This window comes from Haliotis cracherodii, unplaced genomic scaffold (assembly GCF_022045235.1).
Source record: "Haliotis cracherodii isolate W230 unplaced genomic scaffold, xgHalCrac1.p SCAF_30, whole genome shotgun sequence".
In the NCBI taxonomy this organism is placed as follows: domain Eukaryota; kingdom Metazoa; phylum Mollusca; class Gastropoda; order Lepetellida; family Haliotidae; genus Haliotis; species Haliotis cracherodii.
Genome location: NW_027266287.1, coordinates 1,222,956 through 1,245,464, shown reverse-complemented (window position 1 = coordinate 1,245,464; position 22,509 = coordinate 1,222,956). Strand labels below are relative to the sequence as shown.

At 38.7% G+C, this 22,509-nt stretch overlaps 1 protein-coding gene across 1 annotated transcript in view; it reads left to right on the top strand.

Annotated features, from left to right (window-relative positions):
• Positions 1–20,425, top strand: part of LOC139477050 (large neutral amino acids transporter small subunit 2-like) — a 45,479-nt gene extending 25,054 nt beyond the window's left edge. The window contains exons 2-11 of the mRNA XM_071259613.1: positions 8,723–8,848; positions 9,499–9,598; positions 9,908–9,952; positions 11,331–11,454; positions 12,248–12,351; positions 13,036–13,132; positions 14,260–14,409; positions 15,254–15,338; positions 15,757–15,849; positions 16,876–20,425. Coding sequence (XP_071115714.1) covers positions 8,723–8,848; positions 9,499–9,598; positions 9,908–9,952; positions 11,331–11,454; positions 12,248–12,351; positions 13,036–13,132; positions 14,260–14,409; positions 15,254–15,338; positions 15,757–15,849; positions 16,876–16,940 — 989 coding nt within the window. The 3' untranslated portion in view covers positions 16,941–20,425. The remainder of the gene's footprint in view (positions 1–8,722; positions 8,849–9,498; positions 9,599–9,907; positions 9,953–11,330; positions 11,455–12,247; positions 12,352–13,035; positions 13,133–14,259; positions 14,410–15,253; positions 15,339–15,756; positions 15,850–16,875) is intronic.
• The last annotated feature ends 2,084 nt before the right edge of the window (positions 20,426–22,509 follow it).

The following is a 22,509-nucleotide window of genomic DNA, read 5'->3' as shown; positions in this document are numbered from 1 at the left end:
GTGAACGATTGACTTGCCTTGCATGTGTTTGTGCCACCGATGGGGCAGGATACGCTGACACCCGGTATGATCATTACTTGATAGTGATTGATAAATACATTCTTTCGATATGACATTGTCTGAATCATACAAAAGTCTCTGCTTTTTGTAGAGATTCTTATTGTTACCATGGTTACCAAATGGTTTTTTTTGTCTCATTTATTACAGATGAAACATATTGTATGCACAGTTTTGTGTGTGGTGAATATAGAAGTTTGAAGTCTGTCGTATGAAAAGATATGACGCTTTCCAGATTTATTTTTTTCAACTTTAAAATATTTTAGGATTGGTGAAAATGTGAAAAATATTAATTTTGAAACAAAGAGTTGCTTCAGACCTGGTGAATGAGTCCCAGATAGCTGGCTCTGATTTAACATTTCCTCTCATGTTCAGCTTTGTTTGACAAATCTATCCATGCTTCCATACATTATTCTTTTACGTCATTGAACAGCTAGTTCCCATGACAACAGAAATGGGAGTGTTTACGTGAAGAGACTACAGTAAAAAGCACTTAGCTGTGTTATTCACGGCACAAGCTTGTTTAGTTACAAGTTGCCATAACAAATTGACAAGAAAGGAGGGGATAGAGCTGAATACTTCATGAAGAAATCAATAATCCTATGCACTGTAAACAGACTATTTTCTGTAACTCGTACCTCTGTGTTGTGACGAGACTGATTGCTCATTCTATCGACCACTGGTTGAGGTGTTCCAGGTTTTAACTCACATTGGGGACAAGCATAGGTTACTTTCAATGTTATTACATCAGATGTTTTAAGACGTTACGACACCTCTGTGCTGTAATGTCTCATCAACCATCATCTTCTATCAAGGCTTTGAGCAAAGTATTCAGAACAGCATTAAGTATTCGACGTAATAAGCGCCCAGGGCACTCTCAAAATTAGAAATAGGGGGCTCTTATTAGAATATTGTTTTGGTGGAAAAAAGAGTTGAAAGATAAATTTTGTGGTTTATTGTGACAGCCTGAAATATTTATGTACGACAGATATATTTTTTCCAGAATTCAATTGCCCATAATTAAGGGTGCATATAACACACGAGTGTGTATTATACGCGAATAAATACGTCTTGTGTACATTGATCAATCGGAAGGGGTGCTGATTGGGATTGTTCAACAGCCATTATTTTGGGCGCTTATTAGAGCGGGGCGCTTATTACATCGAATACGGTATATCTGATTTCTGTATTTTGAAAAATATCAAACGAGCTGTTTTGATTGAAAAATAAATAAGGCAGAACCATGTTTATGTTGTGGATATTTTATTTACCGTGTCATTTCTGATGTCATGGCATCTGCCACCTGTGAAGATCCGGTGTAGAATAGGTCTTCAGCAACCCATGCTTGCCATAAAAGCCGACTATGCTTGTCATTAGAGGCGACTAAAGGGATTCGGTGGTCAGATTCATTGACTTAGTTGAAGCATGTCAATGTATCCCAATTGCGTGGATTGATGCTCATGATATCAATCACTGGATTGTCTGGTCTAGATCCATTATCATATAGCTGGAATATTCCTGAGTGCATCGTTTAACAAACGTTATGGCTTCTCTAACCATGGGGGTGTACTATCGAAGGAATAGCTGTGTCCTCACTGTCTTGTGTGGGTTTTTTTTTGATTGTATTTCCTAATAGAGGCGGCAAAGAGCTTAATCAAACTCTAACCCAATTCCACAGGGTGTGGGTCATGGAGCATGATTGTCGTGAGGTCTTTATCCAGTAATCACTCCATGATTGAAATTGTTTGACCTTCGTTTAGTAGTCAATGCTGCATTAAGGTCAGAGGTCAGTTAAGATAAACAAGTGTTTCTCCTTGTGACAAGTTCCCATTTTGCAGTTAAAACTGGAATAATTTTTTTTAGGATGTCTTTTTTTCAAAGTTTGTTTTGTGTACTGCTGACAAAGCAGAAGTGTCAGAGAAAATGTAATGAACATGATGAAGATGTCGTGTCATGCATAAATTGTAAAAATATTTCTGACAGATTCAGAATCTACACACACGAAACAGGATCTTATAAAAACATTGTTATTCCCAGTGAAATCATATTGTGATGGCTTTTGTCTCGTCATGATGGCTAGAAGCTAGATGATTGATAATTATCCGAGGGCGATGTTAAGGAGTTGTCACATGACCAGCCCCCCTGCAGGGAGCCTTGTGCCCATGTCAATCAATTAAGCAGTCAGTTATGAGGGTTTGACGAAGGTTTGGTGTGGATCGGCTTAGATGAATGAGGCACACAGGCTATTTTTGATCATCATTGTTCAGTGAGGTGGATTATAGGTCTCATCTCTTCGGTGCTGTCTGGGATTTTGTCGTTAGGACGTACATTTTTGTTAGAAGAAAATGGATCCAAAGAAATGTTTAGAAATATTTCCAACCTGTGAAGACCTGGGGTAGAATAGGTCTTCAGCAACCCATCCTTGCTGTAAAAGGCGACTATGCTTGTCGTAAGAGGCGATTGGGTGGTCAGGCCCACAGACATGGTTGATGCATGTCATTGATCCCAATTGCGTGGATCGATGTTCATGATATTAGTCACCGGATTGTCTGGACCAGACTTGATTGTTTACAGACCGCTGTCATATAGCTGGAATATTGCTGAGTGCGGCGTTAAACAACAAACCAACCAACCAAGAAATATTTCCATCGTAGGTGCTGTCTCAACCTTTTTCCTCAGTCTAAGTTTAATGCAACAATGAATGAATAATCTTTACTTCCTCCATTAGTGGAGGAGGACAAACATGGAAATTATCAGTGTGTACATGCATGATAACAGATATGTTTATAGTCAGGTAACAGATAGAGAATAGACGTCAGCTGCCATGGGCGTATTACTTTGCTGACTGCTTATGAATCGAGCCCATGTATCGAGTGCCATCTTCTCTACAAGATGTGTACTGCCACCAAGTAGTATCACAACTCTCACTTCGCTGTCTGTACAAACTTCTATTTAAAGATAGTAAGTCAAACAGTATGTCAAACAGTAAGTCAAACAGTATGTCAAACAGTAAGTCAGTAAGTCAAACAGTAAGTCAAACAGTATGTCAAACAGTAAGTCAGTAAGTCAAACAGTAAGTCAAACAGTATGTCAAACAGTAAGTCAGTAAGTCAAACAGTATGTCAAACAGTAAGTCAAACTGTATGTCAAACAGTCAGTCAAACAGTATGTCAAACAGTATGTCAAACAGTAAGTCAGTATGTCAAACAGTAAGTCAAACAGTATGTCAAACAGTATGTCAAACAGTAAGTCAGTAAGTCAAACAGTATGTCAAACAGTAAGTCAGTGTGTCAAACAGTTAGTCAAACAGTCAGTCAAACTGTATGTCAAACTGTATGTCAAACTATGTCAAACTGTATGTCAAACAGTAAGTCAAACAGTATGTCAAACAGAAGCAGGAACAGTCCCTTACAAAATAGTAGTTGTAGATTATTCATGGACAGATGCGTGGTATGATTTCTTGTAATCTGTTTGCCATTTTGTTTGTGTAACACACCACTCAGCAATATTCCACCAATATGACAGCAGCTTGTACATAAACAAATGTTGACCAGACAACCCAGTGATTGATATTATGAACAACAATCCTGTTGAGTATGATGACATTCAATCAGGCAAGTTACCAGGCCTGACCACTGGATCCATTAGGGGTGGGCGGGTAGCCTGGTGGTGAAAGTGTTTGCTTGTCACGCTGAAGACTCGGGTTCAATTCCCAAAATGTGTGAAGCCCATTTCTGGTGTCTCCCGCCTTGACATTGCTGGAATATTGCTAAAACCATACTCACTCACTCACTCACTCATTGGATCCAGTCGCTTTTAACAACCAGGGCCCCGTTCTTCAAAGCGATCTTATCGCTACGATGATCGTAAGCCTATGCTAAAGTATGGGACTTCCGATCACATTAGTACTAAGATCGCTTTGAGGAACGGGGCCCAGCATAGGTTGCTGGGGAGCAAATCTAACCAGAATCCCTGATGTACATACAAACAGTGTTTTTCTGCAGTGGTAACATTTGGAGAAGTTTACTGTACCATGTCACGATGTCAAGTGCTAGTTTGTGAAAAGCTGTTACAGCCGGACTGCTCATGCATTGACCTTTGTGTCAGTTTGGAGGTCGGCCAGGAAAATGTCATCACTTGCTGGGAACCTGTATGTCAGTTGAATAAATCACAGATAATGAGGATTAAGGACTTTCAGCGTTTACTGATACAGAAGTTGATGAATTGTCAAATGAAAAGAAATAGTTAACAAGTACATTTTTTTTTAGTCAAACGTTCTACAATACATGTAACTTTGTTAGGATCTAAACACATCTGAGCTTTGCTAACATACCCTGGTAAAATATTTATTGTAATGACAATTCAGTTGGCTTAATTCAGCTGATTAGGTCTGATCGTTGATGGTGCATTCTCAACCATTTCCCTTCAAAAGAACAAAAATATGTCAAGTCGAGTTTTTTTTCAAAATAGTGTTTGGCAGTAAAATTTTAATATTTCATGGAAATGTATTTTGTGTGTGAGAAAAATGCTTTAAAATAAATACCAGTGACCTTCTAACTTCCTGTGCAGGTGGTAATGTTTTCCTAATTACTGCCTCCCCTGCTAGTACTACTTCCCTGACACCACCTTACAATGACAACTGACTTCACTCTGACAATAAGCCACAAAGCCCCGAGAGTACACAGAGAAACACAGCCACATTGGACGAGGGGATCTGTAGCAAACATAAACATTCAACAATGCAATCAATTGATCAATTACTAACCAAATAGAACCACAATTAGCATCTTTGTTGAAAATACACTCTTGTCTGCCAGTGTATTAATAGGACAGCCTTACGAGCTCCAGATGTCCGCTTCAATTCAATAATAGTGCAATATCGATCTCGCTTTCACCGCTGTCATCTCTGCTACCTTGGAGTGCGACTGGTTATTAAATCTGTGGCCCTGATCCGTTTCCGAGTAGAGAACTCGTCAGGGATCAATATAGTTTGAGATGCGTAATTCTCGATTTGTAGATGTATTGACTGAATGGTAAACATGTCGTGTGTCTTTATGTCGGAGCTGATTCAAAATAATCGCTAATTGTTATTGGAATTATCACACCTTTTTCAGTCGAGGAGCCAAGGTGACTTTCAAATTGCTTTGATGACTTTCCCAAGTTCAAGGTCATTAGAGTCATGAATCGGATACTGATTTAGTTATACAATGGCTTGTTTAGAAACTTGGAGTATTGATGTACAGGTTTTAGTTTTGATTGACTAATATATTCCAGATATGGCATACTGATTTAGATGAACAATGGCTTGTTTGGTGTATTGAGTGTTGATGTTGAGCTTTTAGTTTTGACTTACTCAATATATTCAACATCTGTATGGCATACTGATTTAGATGTAAATGGCTTGTTTGGAAACTCTGGGTATTGATGTAGAGCTTTTAGTTAATGTATGGGAGTCATGATCGTTTTAGCGCCAAGATTTCATTGTGCACGTTTGTCTAGGGCTCCTACGATTATTGTAGGTCTCTGTTAATGTATCGGTGTTACGATCTGTGTGAGAGCTAAGATTTCATTGTGCAAGTTGACCAGAGCCCCTATGACAATCGTAAGTCTATGTGAATGTGTGGGTGTTACGATCATTGAGTGCTAAGATTTCATTGTGCAAGTGGACCAGAGCCCCTACGACTATCGTAAGTCTATGTGAATGTATGGGTGTTACGATCACTGTATTGCTAAGACTTCATTGTGCAAGTGGACCAGATCCCCTATGACTATCGTAAGTCTATGTGAATGTATGGGTGTTACGATCACTGTAGCGCTAAGATTTCACTGTGCAAGTGGACCAGAGCCCCTATGACTATCGTAAGTCTATGTGAATGTGTGGGTGTTACGATCACTGTATTGCTAAGACTTCATTGTGCAAGTGGACCAGAGCCCCTATGACTATCGTAAGTCTATGTGAATGTATGGGTGTTACGATCACTGTATTGCTAAGACTTCATTGTGCAAGTGGACCAGAGCCCCTATGACTATCGTAAGTCTATGTGAATGTGTGGGTGTTACGATCACTGTAGCGCTAAGACTTCATGTGGACCAGAGCCCTCAACTATCGTAAGTCTATGTGAATGTGTGGGTGTTACGATCACCGTAGTGCTAAGATTTCATTGTGCAAGTGGACCAGAGCCCCTATGACTATCGTAAGTCTATGTGAATGTATGGGTGTTACGATCACCGTATTGCTAAGACTTCATTGTGCAAGTGGACCAGAGCCCTCAACTATCGTAAGTCTATGTGAATGTATGGGTGTTACAATCACTGTAGCGCTAAGACTTCATGTGGACCAGACCTCCTTCAACCTCAATAGTTGTCTTATGTTTGGTTTGTCGAGTAATTCTGTGTTATGGCGGGGCGTATGTCAATGACCTGAAAGACTCTGATTGTGGCGGAGTTGCTCTTGTCAGTACTTCCGATTCATTAACGTGATTGGAATGTGAGAATCAATTAAGAGCATCTCAATCAATACAGGTTATCTTGTGATGAGGTGACACAGGTTTGAACCAGATTGCACAATTTCCCGCTGTCCGACTGAATGTAAGCCATTTTGCGTGTTGTTACCACGGTGATGGGAACCCCGTGGGTGGAATTGAGGCGACGTTTTTGATTGAATCTCAGACAAAAAGATGCAGATAAATCTCAGGATCTTCGGGATGGAGACAAGCTTCATCATTGATAGCCAGGTTCAGTGTGAGAGGCATCTGCTCTGTAGAAAATACTTGACATTGTCACTCTTTGAAACAAGATTGTTTTAAAGAAACCAGTCTGTACCAAGTATGTTCCTAGGTTAGCTACATGGATCACCATGAGTTTCACTTGACAATGGTGGTACAGATCTCTATGCCTGCATTACTTCAGGCTTTCCTTCCACATCAAGCAGACATGATCGTGATGTAACTGGAATACTCTTCAAAGATGCACTAAACCCTAGCCCTGTTTTCACAAGACTATTTAAGACAATCATTTTTAATAATTCTCGATTGAAAAGAAAATCTTATTTGATAAAAATTTATTGTATTTTTGATATCATTTTTTAAATAATTTGGGCAAGATGGTATTATGGTGTCTACTATTCTTCACAGGCTGTTTGACCCGTGAAGATCCGGGGTAAAATAGGTCTTCAGGAACCCATGCTTGCCATAAAAGCGACTAAGCTTGTTGTAAGAGGTGACTAACGGGATCGGGTGGTCAGGCTTGTTGACTAGGTTGATGCATGTCATCATGTCTCAATTGTGTGGATTGATGCGCATGATGTCAACCATTGGATTGTGTGGACCATTATTTAAAGAGCGCTGTCATACAGCTGGTATATTGCTAAGTGCGGCGTTAAATAACAAACAAACAAACACAGGTCAATAAATAATAAATGTTGAAGCAAGGAAGAAAAGACTTCGGAATTTTCATTTCAACAGCTGTTGAGCTGTAATTATTGACTGACAGTATGACAATGTTATCATGTTGTTGCTACCCAGGCACAGCTGGTGGTGCATTGTGGGATATTGTGCTGCGTGTACAGTCGGGAGGATTCGAACAATGGGAACACCAAACCTGAAAAATATTCAAATTTTAACTAAAAACTCTGAATAGTAGGAAAATTGTCCGTCAATTTCAACAGCTGTGATTAGGTGGAATATTGCTAAAATTGGCGTAAAGCCATACTCACTCAGTATTGGTCAATTTCTAGGACTGCAACGATGCACCTAGGTCACGATTCGATACGTATCTCGATACGCTACGATACTCATAGTGGCAAGAGAAGACATGAGATAAATGAATGAAACTTAGTTTCTTGAAATGAAAAAGGGAATGAATTTTCATGAGTCATAAACACATATACTGTAATGAGTATTTTAACACATTGAATAATCTGCCATTTCCATGTAATGGCTAGCAAATGCTAGAATTAGTCCCTAGCAACCTCTGCTGGTTGATCGTTTTGTCACCGTACCCCGACGGCGTGAATTGTTGTTCACAATATCAATCACTGGATTGTCTGGTCCAGACTGGATTATTTACAGACCGCCGTCATCTAGGTGAAATATTGTTGAGTTTGGCATTAAATAACAAACAAATATTGTTCAATTGTTTTGAATGTTTGGGAAGCAGTTGTTAGGAAAGTGACGTCATACTGAAGCATACCATTTAACATTTGTATACCTCTTAAACATTCAAAATAAAAAAATAAAGAAAGAATTGAACATACATTAAACTACGTTTATAACGAACTGACCGATATAACATTTGTATACCTCTAAAACATTCAAAATAAAAAAGGAAAGAAAGAATTGAACATACATTAAACTACGTTTATAACGAACTGACCAATATAACAAACCTATTTTTTTCGTCCTGGCCATTTGTTGTGTACATGCTGTATATATGCTTATAATGAACTACGGTTATTACGAACTACAATTAGTGGCCTTTTTGAGTTCGCTATAACCGGAGTTTACTGCACCGTTGTCTGTTTATTATGTCACAGATGAGGGATGTGGCATGTTTTCATTAACAGGGGTCAGCTGCTGAAGCTACATCTCGACATCTTACCCAGAACTGATGCAGAGGAGCAGCTGCCGAGTTTGCACCCTGCTCATGTATTGTCTTGTTGTTTCAGTGGTGCTGACGTTCGTCAACTGTTACGACGTGAAATGGGCAACGAGAGTCCAGGATGTGTTTACTTACGCCAAAGTGTTAGCGTTAATACTCATCATCATCACAGGCTTCGTGCAGCTGGGTAGAGGTACGTATTACCTGGGGTTTTCAACATTTTGTATACTAGATCCACCAATGCAAAGATTTACAAAAATAAAATAATGTTTGTCAAACCACTTTCAGTTATAAAATAAAATCAGACACAATTTATAATAAGTACGGTATTGGACGTAATAAGCGCTCAGGGCGCTCTCAATAATAGAAATAGGGGTCTATTAAGAGAATATTATCTTGGTGAAGAAAAAAAACAGAGTTGAAAGATCATAAATTTCGTGGTTTATGCTGACAGCCTGATATGATACAAAAGAAAAGTCTGTACGTGTTATATATGACAGATATATTTTTCGAGAATTTAATTGCCGTAAGTAAGGGTGCATATATCATGTGATAAATATATAAGTCTTGTGTACATTGATCAATCGGAAGGGGTGCTAATTGTGATTTTCACTAGCCAATATATTAGCAAATGTCGCTGTGGGTGCTTATTAGAGCAGGGTGCTTATTACCTCAAATATGGTAACCCTTTGACTTTTGTCACAAAACATCTACTTCTTTATTTCCTTCATTCCATTGTCAAAGAAAACAAAATGAAATCTTGCTGATATTTTGGGGTTAAAAAAGTGTAACCCATTAATTCTCTTACCTTTGTAAACAATGAAAGCCTTCTTTTTCCCCCAGGTCAGTTTGACAGTTTCAAGAATCCCTTTGAAAACACAGAACCTGATATTGGGAAAATATCACTAGCGTTCTACTCGGGCTTGTTTGCCTACAATGGATGGTGAGGCGTTTTTGCCAACTTAGCTTGAAAACAGTTTAAAGTGCAGACACGTAGCAACACACGTTTAAACGAAAATTCACATTGCAGTCACTGATTTTAGTTTGAAAGTATATTTTTATGTCATTTTATTAAGTAAAACCTATTTTAGAAATATATTTATATGAGCTTAAGTGACTTGCACATGTAGAAAAGTTCTAGTGAAAATTTAATTTTAACAATCTAATTTCATGTAAATTTTGTCATACATGGAAAATAATTGAATGATTTCGACACAGGACAATACAGATAGGTTTTGTCACTTTGTTTCAGGAACTACCTCAACTTTGTGATAGAGGAATTGAAAGATCCTTACAAGTGAGTTTTCTCATTCAAACATACGTGATCTTTTGTATTTTAATTTTTTGTGTATTTTTTTTTTGCCGTAATAGGCGAAGAGGTGACAAAGGGGATCAGGTGGTCAGGCTCGCTGACTTGGTTGATGCATGTCATCATATTCCATTGTGTGGATTGATGCTCATGATGTCAATCACTGGATCTGGCCCAGACTTGATTATTTACAGACCGCAGTCATATAGCCGGCATATTGCTGAGTACATTCATTGGAGGGAATGGGGGGGGGGGGGGGTTTCGGGAGTGCCATGGAGGGTTCGGGAGGGTGGGATTAAGAAGCCCCAAAAGGCGGTGGTAAACAACAGACTCACTTAACGCGTTATAAATTCTGCTTTCCTAGCCCCCTTGATACCATCAGAACAACTCTCTCTCTCTCTCTCTCTCTCTCTCTGTCTCTCTCTCTCAATTTATGTTCAGGTGTGAGAACATACAACAAAACTACAACACATACAAATAGTTGTAAACAGTCCCACGAAACCTTTAATCTTGTGCATGTTATGGGGGTGATCATTTCCATTTCCATTTGGTTGTGTTATTAATAATATGCGATTAGCCGTAAATGAATGACTAAGGTGTAATAGTCCTGTTTGAATTACAATATGTTCCAATTTCTTGGGCTAGGTTACCAAATTAGTCAAGTTGTTGCAAATGGTATTAGATGGTATTACTTTTAATCATTGATTTCACACAATTTATTGACTCGATTTCGAACAAAAACAGTTGCTGAATTATATTTTGTAAACAAATAGAAAAGGGCATATTACACACACTCTCTCTCTCTCTCTCATTCATATGCACACAATTCAGGACATAACAGGATCTCTCGATCTCTCTCTCTGTCTCTCTCTCTCTCTCTCTCTCTCTGTGTCTCTCTCTCTCTCTCTCTCTCTCTCTCACTCACTCCCTCCCTCCCTCCCTCCCCACAGTGTTTAGTTATTGTCATAATTACCCCAAATGTCATCCTCATATTTTCCTATTGTTGTGTATCAGGAACCTCCCGAAGGCTATCTGGATCTCCATCATGGAGTCAAAATTACCCCAAATGTCATCCTCATATTTTCCTATTGTTGTGTATCAGGAACCTCCCGAAGGCTATCTGGATCTCCATCATGGAGTCATAATTACCCCAAATGTCATCCTCATATTTTCCTATTGTTGTGTATCAGGAACCTCCCGAAGGCTATCTGGATCTCCATCATGGAGTCATAATTACCCCAAATGTCATCCTCATCTTTTCCTATTGTTGTGTATCAGGAACCTCCCGAAGGCTATCTGGATCTCCATCATGGAGTCATAATTACCCCAAATGTCATCCTCATATTTTCCTATTGTTGTGTTTCAGGAACCTCCCGAAGGCTATCTGGATCTCCATCATCCTTGTGACCGTGGTCTACGTGCTCACCAACGTCGCCTACTTCACAACCGTCTCGCGTGAGGAGATAGTCGGAGGCGCTGCAGTCGCTGTGGTAAGTAAACACATCCATGGCTCTTTGTGGATTTAACACAGACAAGTTTAGTTTCTTTTAAAGGTTGCAGGTTAAATTGTGTATCCATTTTTTCTAAATGTTTTGTTCGTGTTATTGTGTGAATATTGTATTGTAGGAAGTTAACCTAAAATGAACTGATCAGCGTTTGTTATTATTTCCTTTGTTTTTAATGACTCTCAAAATCAGTGAAAAAGAATTATTGAATTGGTCTCGCCTAATAACAAGAAACTTAATTATTTATACAATTTGTTGTGACAAGACAGTGTATTTGAAAAACAAATAAGAGCTAGTACTAGGGCTGGGGCGGGTAACTGGGGTACCCGGGTTGGGTGGGTACTGAGTAGGACCCGGGTACCAACAGGACTACATGGTTAGCCACATGATATTATTTAGTGACAAAAATTATTTTAAACTCTATGCTTACACTGCAAGTTACGAATGTCGCATTTCTTTCTCGCTATACTCCCATTCTTTCTGACTTTTATATGTTTGAATAAAAATATAACTTCATTCAGCTTCAGTGATGCAACACTCGATGGTTTTATGCATGTAAGAACATTTTGCCAGGGCCACAGTAAAACTTTACCCAATCGGACTGTTTGTACCGATCTCTTGAGACCTATAGCGGAGTTAGGTTATAGGGGGTGGGTACCCGGGTAGTAAATTTGGACTCGTCCCAGCCCTAGCTAGTACAGAGATGTAAGTTACTCGAACCCAGTAAAAGAGATTGACAGTTATGCAAGGGAGATAACTCTTGACGTTCCTCTTCCAGATGTTCTCCAAGCGTCTGTATGGCTTTATGTGGTGGATCATGCCGATTTTTGTGTCTCTGTCAACCTTCGGCGGAGTCAATGGCATCCTCTTCACTACTGCCAGGTAAAAAATAAGTAAATATGTAAAATAGTTAACGGATGTCTATATCTCAAGGGGTTGGCTGGAATTGGATCTGAGCTAAATGGATTGGGAGATCAGGCTCGGTGACTTGGTTGATTGTTGTGTCAGTGTACCAGACGTGTGGATCGTGGCTCATGATATCGATCACTGGACTGTCTGATCAGATTTGATTGTTTTCATACTGCTAGAATATAGCTGAATGTGTTGTTAAAATATAAACAAACGAAAACTTATACTATTCCAGTAATTGAAATATGTCAGGATATATCATTTGTTTGTTCGTTGTTTAACGCTGTACTCAGCAATTTTTCAGCTATATGACGGCAGCCTGTAAATAACCTGGAACAGACAATCCAGTGATCGACATCATGAGCATCGATCTGCTCCATTGGGATTTGATGACATGCATCACCCAAGTCAGCAAGCCTGACCACCTGATCCCGTTAGTCGCCTCTTACGACAAGCATGCGTTGCTGCAGGATATGTCCGCTGTCAACATGACTTACTGTTTACTGTTGAAATAAACTAAACTATCAGGGATGAGTGTGACATTGTAAATGGCTTGGCCTGGAAGATTGCTACAATTTTTTGTTGACCAATTTACAATCTTGGACTAGTTTAGAAATTAACGATTATTGAAGGTCACCGTCTTGCTGTTGATTGCAGGTTGTTCTACGTGGGCGGCCGTGAAGGTCACATGCCTCAGATTCTCAGCATGGTGCAAGTCCAGAGGATGACCCCTCTCCCGGCTGTGCTCTTCATGGTGAGTCCAGCAGTCAGTGGGTACCCGGTAGAATGAGATCGTAATGTGACTGTTGTTGGTAACCTTCTAGTGCCTCACATGCTTAGAAGGAAAGCACTGATCCACTGACCGGGGTAATACTAGTGCAGCACTTTCAAGCATACATTGGTTGGAATTGGTGCTGAACGAGCAGAAGATTGATTGATTGATTGATTGATTGATTGATTGAACAAGCAGATGATTGATTGATTGATTGATTGATTGATTGAAAATATGTCATTGCTGTTTTCTTAATGTGTTTCGGGCGATGGGGTACCCTGGTTCGATTCCCCACATGGGTACAATGTGTGAATGGTGCCCACTGCTGTGATATCACTGGAATATTGCTAAAAACATCGTAAAACTAAACTCACCAGCTCACATAATGTATTTCCTATTTATTAAAGGGACTTTGTTTGGGCCAATTGGAATACCGAAATTAAATTTGAAACAGAAAAAGATGAAATAAAATATTTAAAATAAATTTTTTTTAAAAAAGATTAGGAAATTCAAAACTCCTTTTGTTTTGTCATCTTAATGATGTATTTCGGTCCATCATCTGCTAATTATTCTCATCACACAGAGACAATGTCTCAGTGGCACACAGAGCACTAGTTACAATGCGAAGCACACAGTCCCTCCAGTCCCACACAGTCCCACACAGTCCCTCACAGTCCCACACAGTCCCACACAGTCCCTCACAGTCCCACACAGTACCACACAGTCCCACACAGTCCCTCACAGTCCCACACAGTCCCTCACAGTCCCACACAGTCCCTCACAGTCCCTCACAGTCCCACACAGTCCCACACAGTCCCTCACAGTCCCACACAGTCCCTCACAGTCCCACACAGTCCCACACAGTCCCTCACAGTCCCTCACAGTCCCACACAGTCCCTCACAGTCCCTCACAGTTCCACACAGTCCCTCACAGTCCCACACAGTCCCTCACAGTCCCACACAGTCCCTCACAGTCCCACACAGTCCCTCACAGTCCCACACAGTCCCACACAGTCCCTCACAGTCCCACACAGTCCCACTCAAACAAGATCTGCCATCACGTTGTCCACATTGACAACACACACTAACCACGTCTGTGTTGTCTTCAGGGCCTGCTGTCGCTGGTATATCTGGCCTCCTCGGACATCTACGCCCTCATCAACTACGTCGGCTTTGCAACGTGGCTGTCCATCGGCCTGTCGGTGGTTGTGTTGCTGTACCTCAGATGGAAGAGACCCAACATGCCTCGACCCATCAAGGTACGACATGGCAGACATATTGCCTCTCACAGCTCTGTGTTACCCGTATGGATGATGGAGAACTTCCTTTAATGTTGTTTTGTACAGATGAGTGTTTTGGGCAAGTCTTCTGATATCAAGCTCCTCACAGCGATAGCCCATTCGCGGAGCTCTCTATACTATCTCTGCCCCCAGTCAAAACTCCCCACTGTGATAGGTGACCACAACCGTGCTTGGAGTTGAACTCGCAATCGAATTACTGTTATGTTGACTGTCGTGACGCCATTCACTTACCCCTGCTAAATTACTTTTCTTTGTTTGTCAATTTGAATTTCTATTTCATTAAAACGATTATGTAATTGATATGGTAAGAATGTAAGGGAGAAGTTGGTTGATTTTCTGTTTGTCTGCAATCTCGAACCAATCTGATTATACAAACAAACAACAAAGTATATTCATCTGGAAAACATGGTCAGTCGTAAACCTTTTCAAACTGAAATATGATGGCATTCCCAAAGACATAAACTAAAGTATAAACGTTACTACATTTGGGGTTAGAGGGCAAATTACAAGATTCCTGTAATGGCCGCGCCCACACTGGTGGCAGCGATGTTACCGAGAGTGAAACGAAGGTGTCACACGCTGGGAAGGAGCTTGTTCTGATATGGTCAAAGGGAGATAATCAGTATTTACCATTGCACAAATTATCTCCCTTTGTTAACTACTGGCAGCAAGAATCTTGACATCAAGTAGATGATGGTTTTCGTTAGCAAGGAATAATATTAATTTTCAGTAGAGGTGTGTCATTATTGATTATTATAAAAGTTGATTATGTTTAAAAATAGTGAATATTTTTTTTTTTTAGGTTCACCTTTTCTGGCCAATCCTGTACACATTGTGTTCCATCTATCTGGTTGTGCTTCCCCTCTATGCTAGCCCAGTAGAGACAGGTATGTACCATGTACCATGTACCATGTACTACTAGGGAGGAAACTGGTCTTAGTACTGTATCATACTAAAGTATATACTGCTTTGCTCCCTTCCCCCTTAGGACCACCTCCGAGGTACCATTTTTTCATACTGCCTCCCTGTAATAAATGATCATCCTCATATTATGTTCGAATTTATCAAAAAAATATATTTAAAAAAATAAATTGAAATGTTATTATTTCAGGACTCTTCACTGTAATTTACTGTGTCATGTTTTCACCCCCCTTAATCTTACACCTCCACCCCCCTCTCCCCATAACAAATGACCACTTCCTAATGTTCTAAATGTAATACCTCATCTTTAAATACTCTGTGAAACCAGGAAATCTGAATGTGTCCTTCTCATTAAATGATCTCCCCTCACGTTGGCTGCTGCAGGTATTGGTTGTGCTATCATCGCCACAGGAATACCTGTGTACTTCATCTTTGTGTACTGGACAAACAAGCCCCAAGTCTTCGACAACTTCATGGGTAAGTCATTGTAAGGGTCGTGGAAAGCTAAACTTTGTCCACTTATTCCCAGACTAAACTGTCCAAATCTTATCTCCCCTGTAAAAAAGACCCAACAAAAACAAAACCGAGCTGACTTTTGACATTGAGGTTTTTCGACATGTTTTTTCTGATCTAGTTAATCACCAGTTTTTTGAGGTTGTTGTAGGAGACGACTAAAGTGATCTGGTGGTCAGCTGACCTGGTTGATTGTGTCATCGTACGCTAACAGCACATAATATCAATCACATTTTTATCAATAAAAAATGGCCGGTGAAAAACTTAGAAAGGGCCACATCGCTCACCAACATGGCGTTCGGTATTCTGTATTCTAGTTGATGTTAATACATTACAAAATAAGTTACTGGAATATTGCTGATTACAGCGCAAAACAACTTCACTCAAATGATTTTGAAAATGTGGGGAATGTTATAGGTAGATACTGTCTGGAATACTTTAGATGGTTATCTGAAATCGAAATCAAGTTCTGTTTTTAAGGTTGGTTTTATGTGATTCTGAAACATCTAGTTATTGACAGCCGCAAGTATCACAGTTACCGTCTGTTCTAGAGCCATTTGGATATTAGGTACATCATGAAGTGATTTATTTTCCATGACACGAAGTGGAAGGGGGATATAGGAATGGGTGTTGTTCATCCATCCGTCCGTAAATCACGTTTCGTTTCAACACCATGAGAGATATCTTAACCAAACTTGGTGCATAGATAGGTATTGTGGTGAACTGGTGCCTATTGATAGTTTGGAATCTTTTTTTCAAATTATTTTTCGAGTTTCCATGGCAATGACTTTGACTAATGGCTTGCACACAAGCAGACATGTCATATTGGCTTGTTTTTATTGTTCTCATACACCCAAGTGGAAACAGTCAAATGGTCAAGTGCTGTTAAAATTAGAAAGTGGAGGTGCTTGTTTAGGTAAATCAGGATATTATATATATCAATTAATTTGTGTAATTCCTGTTCACTGAACTATGCATGTTCTGTTTCAGAGAGCACTACAACTATGCTTCAGAAGCTCTTCGTTGTCGTCCCAGAAGACAGCAAGAAACAATAATGACTTTGAAGCTTAGGATTTTCACCTTTCTACCTACCCTCTTACACAATGGACTCGCCCACATCAAGAATTCTCATTTTGATCAGATAAGGTCATTGCAGTTTGGACCATCCCAAAACCAAACCATCACAGGGAAGATTAGTTTTGAAGATGACCATCTTCTTGCTGAGCCGTTAGACTTTTAACAGGGGATGATTTGTTATGGAATTGACAGGGCTTGCTCGACCAAAGTGATCTTGCCTGTCTTTATAAATTTTGTTGAAATAATTGTTGATATTTCTAGCCTATACTTAAGATAATACAGGAATATTTGTTGGCAGACTGTTAGACAAGACCTACTGATATTATTGTTAATGAGTTTTTTTTGCCTTGTCATGCAATGTAATATTAGCAGATGCATTGGGGTTGTTTGGCAAAATATCTCATGAAATAGGTTAGAACAAAAACGTATTATTATTCAGTATTCATAATTTGTATGAGTTTTGTGTTATTGAAAAATCACGAATATGAGTCCGTAAACAAGAAAATATATGGCTTAACCATCAGTTTCCCTCTACACCAGCATCAAATTATTACATCCTGATGAAAATATGTTAAGTTTTAAGACAAACCAAGGTGCTTACCGTTTTCGACGTAATAAGCGCCCAGGGTGCACTCAAAATTAGAAATAGGGGGCTCTTATTAGAATATTATTTTTGTGAAAAAAAGAGTTGAAAGATAAATGCGACAGATATATTATTCCAGAAATTAATTGCCCATTATTAAGGGTGCATACAACACACAAGTGTGTGTTATATGCAAATAAATAAGTCCTGTGTATATTTATCAACCGGAAGGGGTGCTAATTGGGATTGTTCGCTAGCCAACATGTTACGAATATCGCCGTGGGCGCTTATTACGTCGAATATACTAGTTCTTATTCACAAAGCCATCGTAGCACAATGACTCAGGCCTCAAATACTTCAACATAGACATACGATAGTCGTAGGAGTAAGATTGTTTTGTGACTCTTCTTTTGATTACATAAAAACAAGATGTTTTTATAACCTCGCACCTTTATTGTATTGATCGCCTAAGAAGCCTAATCATCCTCATCCTAATCATATTCATATGTGTTAATAGATAGAACCCCTTGAACAGTGCTGACAGATAGTGATAGTGTTGATGTGTGTTGACACTAGATCGTGGTAGGTGTTAGTGTGATGTGTGATGTGTGAGTAGGTACATGGGCCACTTATTAGCATTGCCACAAAGGGCACTCGAGGGGTTTCACAATACATTCAGTGCGGCCAAAACTCTTATAGTGTCTCAATGGGCATTTCTGTCATCACAGACATGTTTTTTGATGAAAAATATATTTGTTGAAATACCAAGCCTGTAGGTGCAAGTTTAAAAAGGTTGAAAAAGAGCGTTCTAGCAGGAATGGATGATCTGATGAGTTCTCTGGGAAGGTCCCGAGGCTCGAGTTCCGGATACTTACTTGGAAACCAGTGAATATATCCAGTTGCAGAAAACACCCATTGATGGCTGTGCTAGGATTAGTAATCCTATTCTACTGCTAGGTTTACAATTTAAAAATGTTTAAAAAATTGATATGCATTGTATCTAGTAATCGTCATTCGTTAAGGCGCCAAAATAGTCTTACATTTCATGCTCCCAAGGGCAGGTAACTCTAATTAGCCAACCCCAAAGCAGACGTGAAACAGAATTTACTTTCCCTCTCAGCCTCAAAATATCCTAAACATATTTATTTTAATTATTTGTAAATTTTGCAATAAAAAACAAGGGCATTATTACAGTACTTTGTGCAATATAATCCACAATAACTGCCTACGTTTTTGGTTTGATAAAGTTCAGCTCAACTACTGGCTGCTTATAATAATTGTTCAAAACCTAGTTCAAAACAGACACTGGAAAATCTAAAAATAGCTTTTCTGTCTATGGCATTTAAGAATTGTTGCGTTTTCAGTTTCTCTACCGTTCGTTAATGACAGTTGGGTAGGGTGGCCGAAAGGTTGATGCTAGGGGCATTCACACCAAATGCCCGGGTTCAGTGCCCCTTTTGGTACAATCTGTGAAGCACTTTTTTGGTGCCACCATCCCTGATATGGCTGAATGAAGCTAACAGCAGCATCAAACACAACTCACTCCCTCACCACTCCTGACTCCTCTGGTTATCACTCATCCACAGAGATGGCACCGGTGCCTTAAGTTCTGATATTTCTGCATTAGAGCAGGAATCCGATCAGAATTTGGCATGAGTGTTATAAACAAATATTTTAATCCATCACCAGATCTTTTATTTTTTACTAAGAATAAGAACAGAATTCTATTTGTCTAAAATGCTGACAATCGACTTGATATTAAATATAACCCTTATGATGTGTAGATCCATGCGATCAGTTAGAAAATGTCTTGCCACTAACAGTTTTTGTCTTTTTTTTTCATTTAGCATGGGGATATTTTTAAAAAAATTATTTCTGGAAACTTGCCAATATTTGGGGCAGTTTCCTCAAATGTTACATTTCATCCACTTCCATTATGAATTGTTTGTATACAAGTTATTTATACTATATTTTTGTAGTCCCTTACACCTTGCCTACTGAACCTTGAGTTTATGAGCGGAGTGTTATGACGTGCAGATTCTGTAAACAGTTTTACAGAGAGCTTCTCATCCATGTTGTAACAGGTTAAATAAACAACAAACATATTTCCTTTACCATGACTGAGTGTTTTGTTGTTAATTGTTGGACAACATGCAGTAATTAAGCTGTGTTAAATACTCGTGTGACAGACGATAACTTGAAGCAGCATTTCATCCAAGACAAGACAAGTGCTTCTTGTTACTTTGGTCTTGTTGGTACAGAAACAATACCTGACTGTACATGTTTGTTTTTGTGTTTGTATGTTGATGAAATATATGTTAAAAAATTAGCCTCTAAAAATATGAATTGTTTTCTTAGGTTAAAGACTGATTTTCAATGAATCAAGATTCCTAAGATATTGAATATGTTTATTGAACATAGTTTTTGTGAGTGATGTGATTCTCTGGGGAATCACTGTCAAACAAAGGACAAGGTTTGATAAGAATCCATTTGGGGAAATAAGCCATTCTTGAAATTGTTATGAAAATTAGCAAATGTGCTTATGTAAATAAGAATACGACCTTTCCATTTCAACTTTGGATTTCTTCTGCATAAACAGACCTTATCATACCGAGTCTTTCAACAACTATTACCCCATTTGCAAACCCCAATTTGATTGTATTGATATGGATAGTGAGACTAGTTGTTGTCTCTTTGTTATTATTAAAATGTATGGACTGATCACATGTGGCAGTTGCCATGGAAACACTTATGACTTGTTTATCTACTCTAGCATGGAATTCCTCTATCAGGTACCAGTACTCAATTACTTAAAGAATAAACACTTTTCAGACAAACAACCTAAAACTAGAAAACAAGGCTTGGGCCAGGTATTTGGCAAGCTTCGTTTCTCATTTTTTGTTGATTTGTGAATAATAATATTTTTTGTCAAATAAACATGATAAATAAGTACATTTTTGAAAATGAATCTCATTGTAGAGTGTAGTTAGTTGAGTATACCTGATGCTAGATATTTGTTAGTAATTCACATGACAATTGTTTTTGACATGATTAGATTTGTAAATTAATTCTTTGGGCGTTCTGGCGTTTGATATTTATAGATGGTGTGTACAGGTATGTAAACTATATTTGGATGCGCTTGCTACACAGAGGGTGTTATTATTTTCCTTGTGTAACATAAGTCTGTAACATGCTCATACTGAATGTAACATTGTAACATTGTAACATGTCATTTACCTATTTTAGATTCACTTGGAGAAGGGACAGTTGTTTGCTTTTAGAAACATGACATAATATGGGTGTTAAATCTAATTTTTGGATTGAAGTGATTTTAGATAGCTACGTTTTCTGATTAGTAATTGTACAGAATGTTTTAGAATGTTGTAGGAATAAGGATATGGTATAAGTTATGTAGTTGTGATTAGCAGTGTCAGTTCAATGTCTGTCCTGCACAACCAGATCCTGTTTTCAACACAAGGGCAGATAACTCCATCCACACCTTCATGACATATTTGTATTAGAAAATAAAGAAAAATATGTGAGATCATCGGATCCATTTCATACTTGATCCAGAGGAAGAATATGATTGTACACCCCCAATTTTAAAACAAAAGAAACATTAAGAAGCTTTATAGATTTTTGGGTATGTGTCAACGCTATAACTAGTCATTTGGGGATGTATTTTCAACAATATTTTATGTCTGCCCAACATGAATTTGAAAAAGAAAGCTGTATCCTCGCTGGATTTATTCCAAAATAGAAAACCAAAACACAAACTTTCTAAAACATACCATCATTGACAATTAATAACTCAACATTTTATGAGGTGGAGAGTGTGTAGCTAGCTGCTTGCAGGGAGATTGGGTTCCTTCATAGCTGTGTGTGTGTGTGTGTGAGAATTGTGCTGGAGCTATTGGTGACTGCACTAAGATATTATATCTGTGAAATGTTCTGAATCTCGACCCATGTGGATTTGATCACTTATTGCAGTGCTCCAATATACTTCATGTCTTTATTGCTAGTAGATGATGTTATTCCCCCAGTCAGTCGTCAGCCCCCCTCTTGTGTAGAGTGATAGAAAAAACAATACTGTTTGTCGAGTTCTCTGAAGGTGCCTCGGTCGCATTGGAGTCTGTTTTACTCTATGATACCACTCTTGAATGAAGATCTGACAACACATCCCTAAACAGTATTGTCAGTATACGCCGTGTGAACATTGATCCAGTCAGATGTCAGCTTTCTTTAAAAAGAAAATGGCTTAATTTCTTTCCAATTTTATTTAGAAATTTTGACTTTTACAAAAGAAATTGTACACAGAACACAAATATGTATTCATGGTATTCTATTTTGGATGTAGATGCCATGGCTCTCCAAAACAGTGCATAGCATATCAATGGTGTAATGTGGAGCTTTTATTATATTCATCTGGAACTGTCAGTTTAAGTTCATTTTCAGGATACAGAAATTAGACATACAACTCTGAATGCTCTTGACACTAATGGCTGATTAGAAAGTTCAGCTGACACACATGAATTAATTGTCAGATGCAGAGGTGGTATTGTGTAGGAGTAAAAGATCTGATTTACTTGAGCTTGGAACGTGACTTCAATGGAGGTGTCTGGTACCGTCACAGAACATTTGGAGATGACAGGATACAAGGGTGCTGTATATTAAGTATTGCTTTTTGCATGTATTGAAATCCTTGATCATTTCCAGACTTGTAAAATATGTTTCTTATGCTGAAGAACAGTGTCGTGTGAACTGTGATGCATTCCTTGTAAAATGATATGGTATTGGCAACTGAGAATAACAGTATCTCCGAGGACATTGTTGTTTGTTAGGCTAGTTAAAAATATATCTTGTTTCTCATAATTAACTGGGTATGGAGGGAGGGAGGGAGGATTTATTATAGACTTGCATGAGTCTCTAAACTTTATACTTTAAATCGTAATTCCTGGATTGTC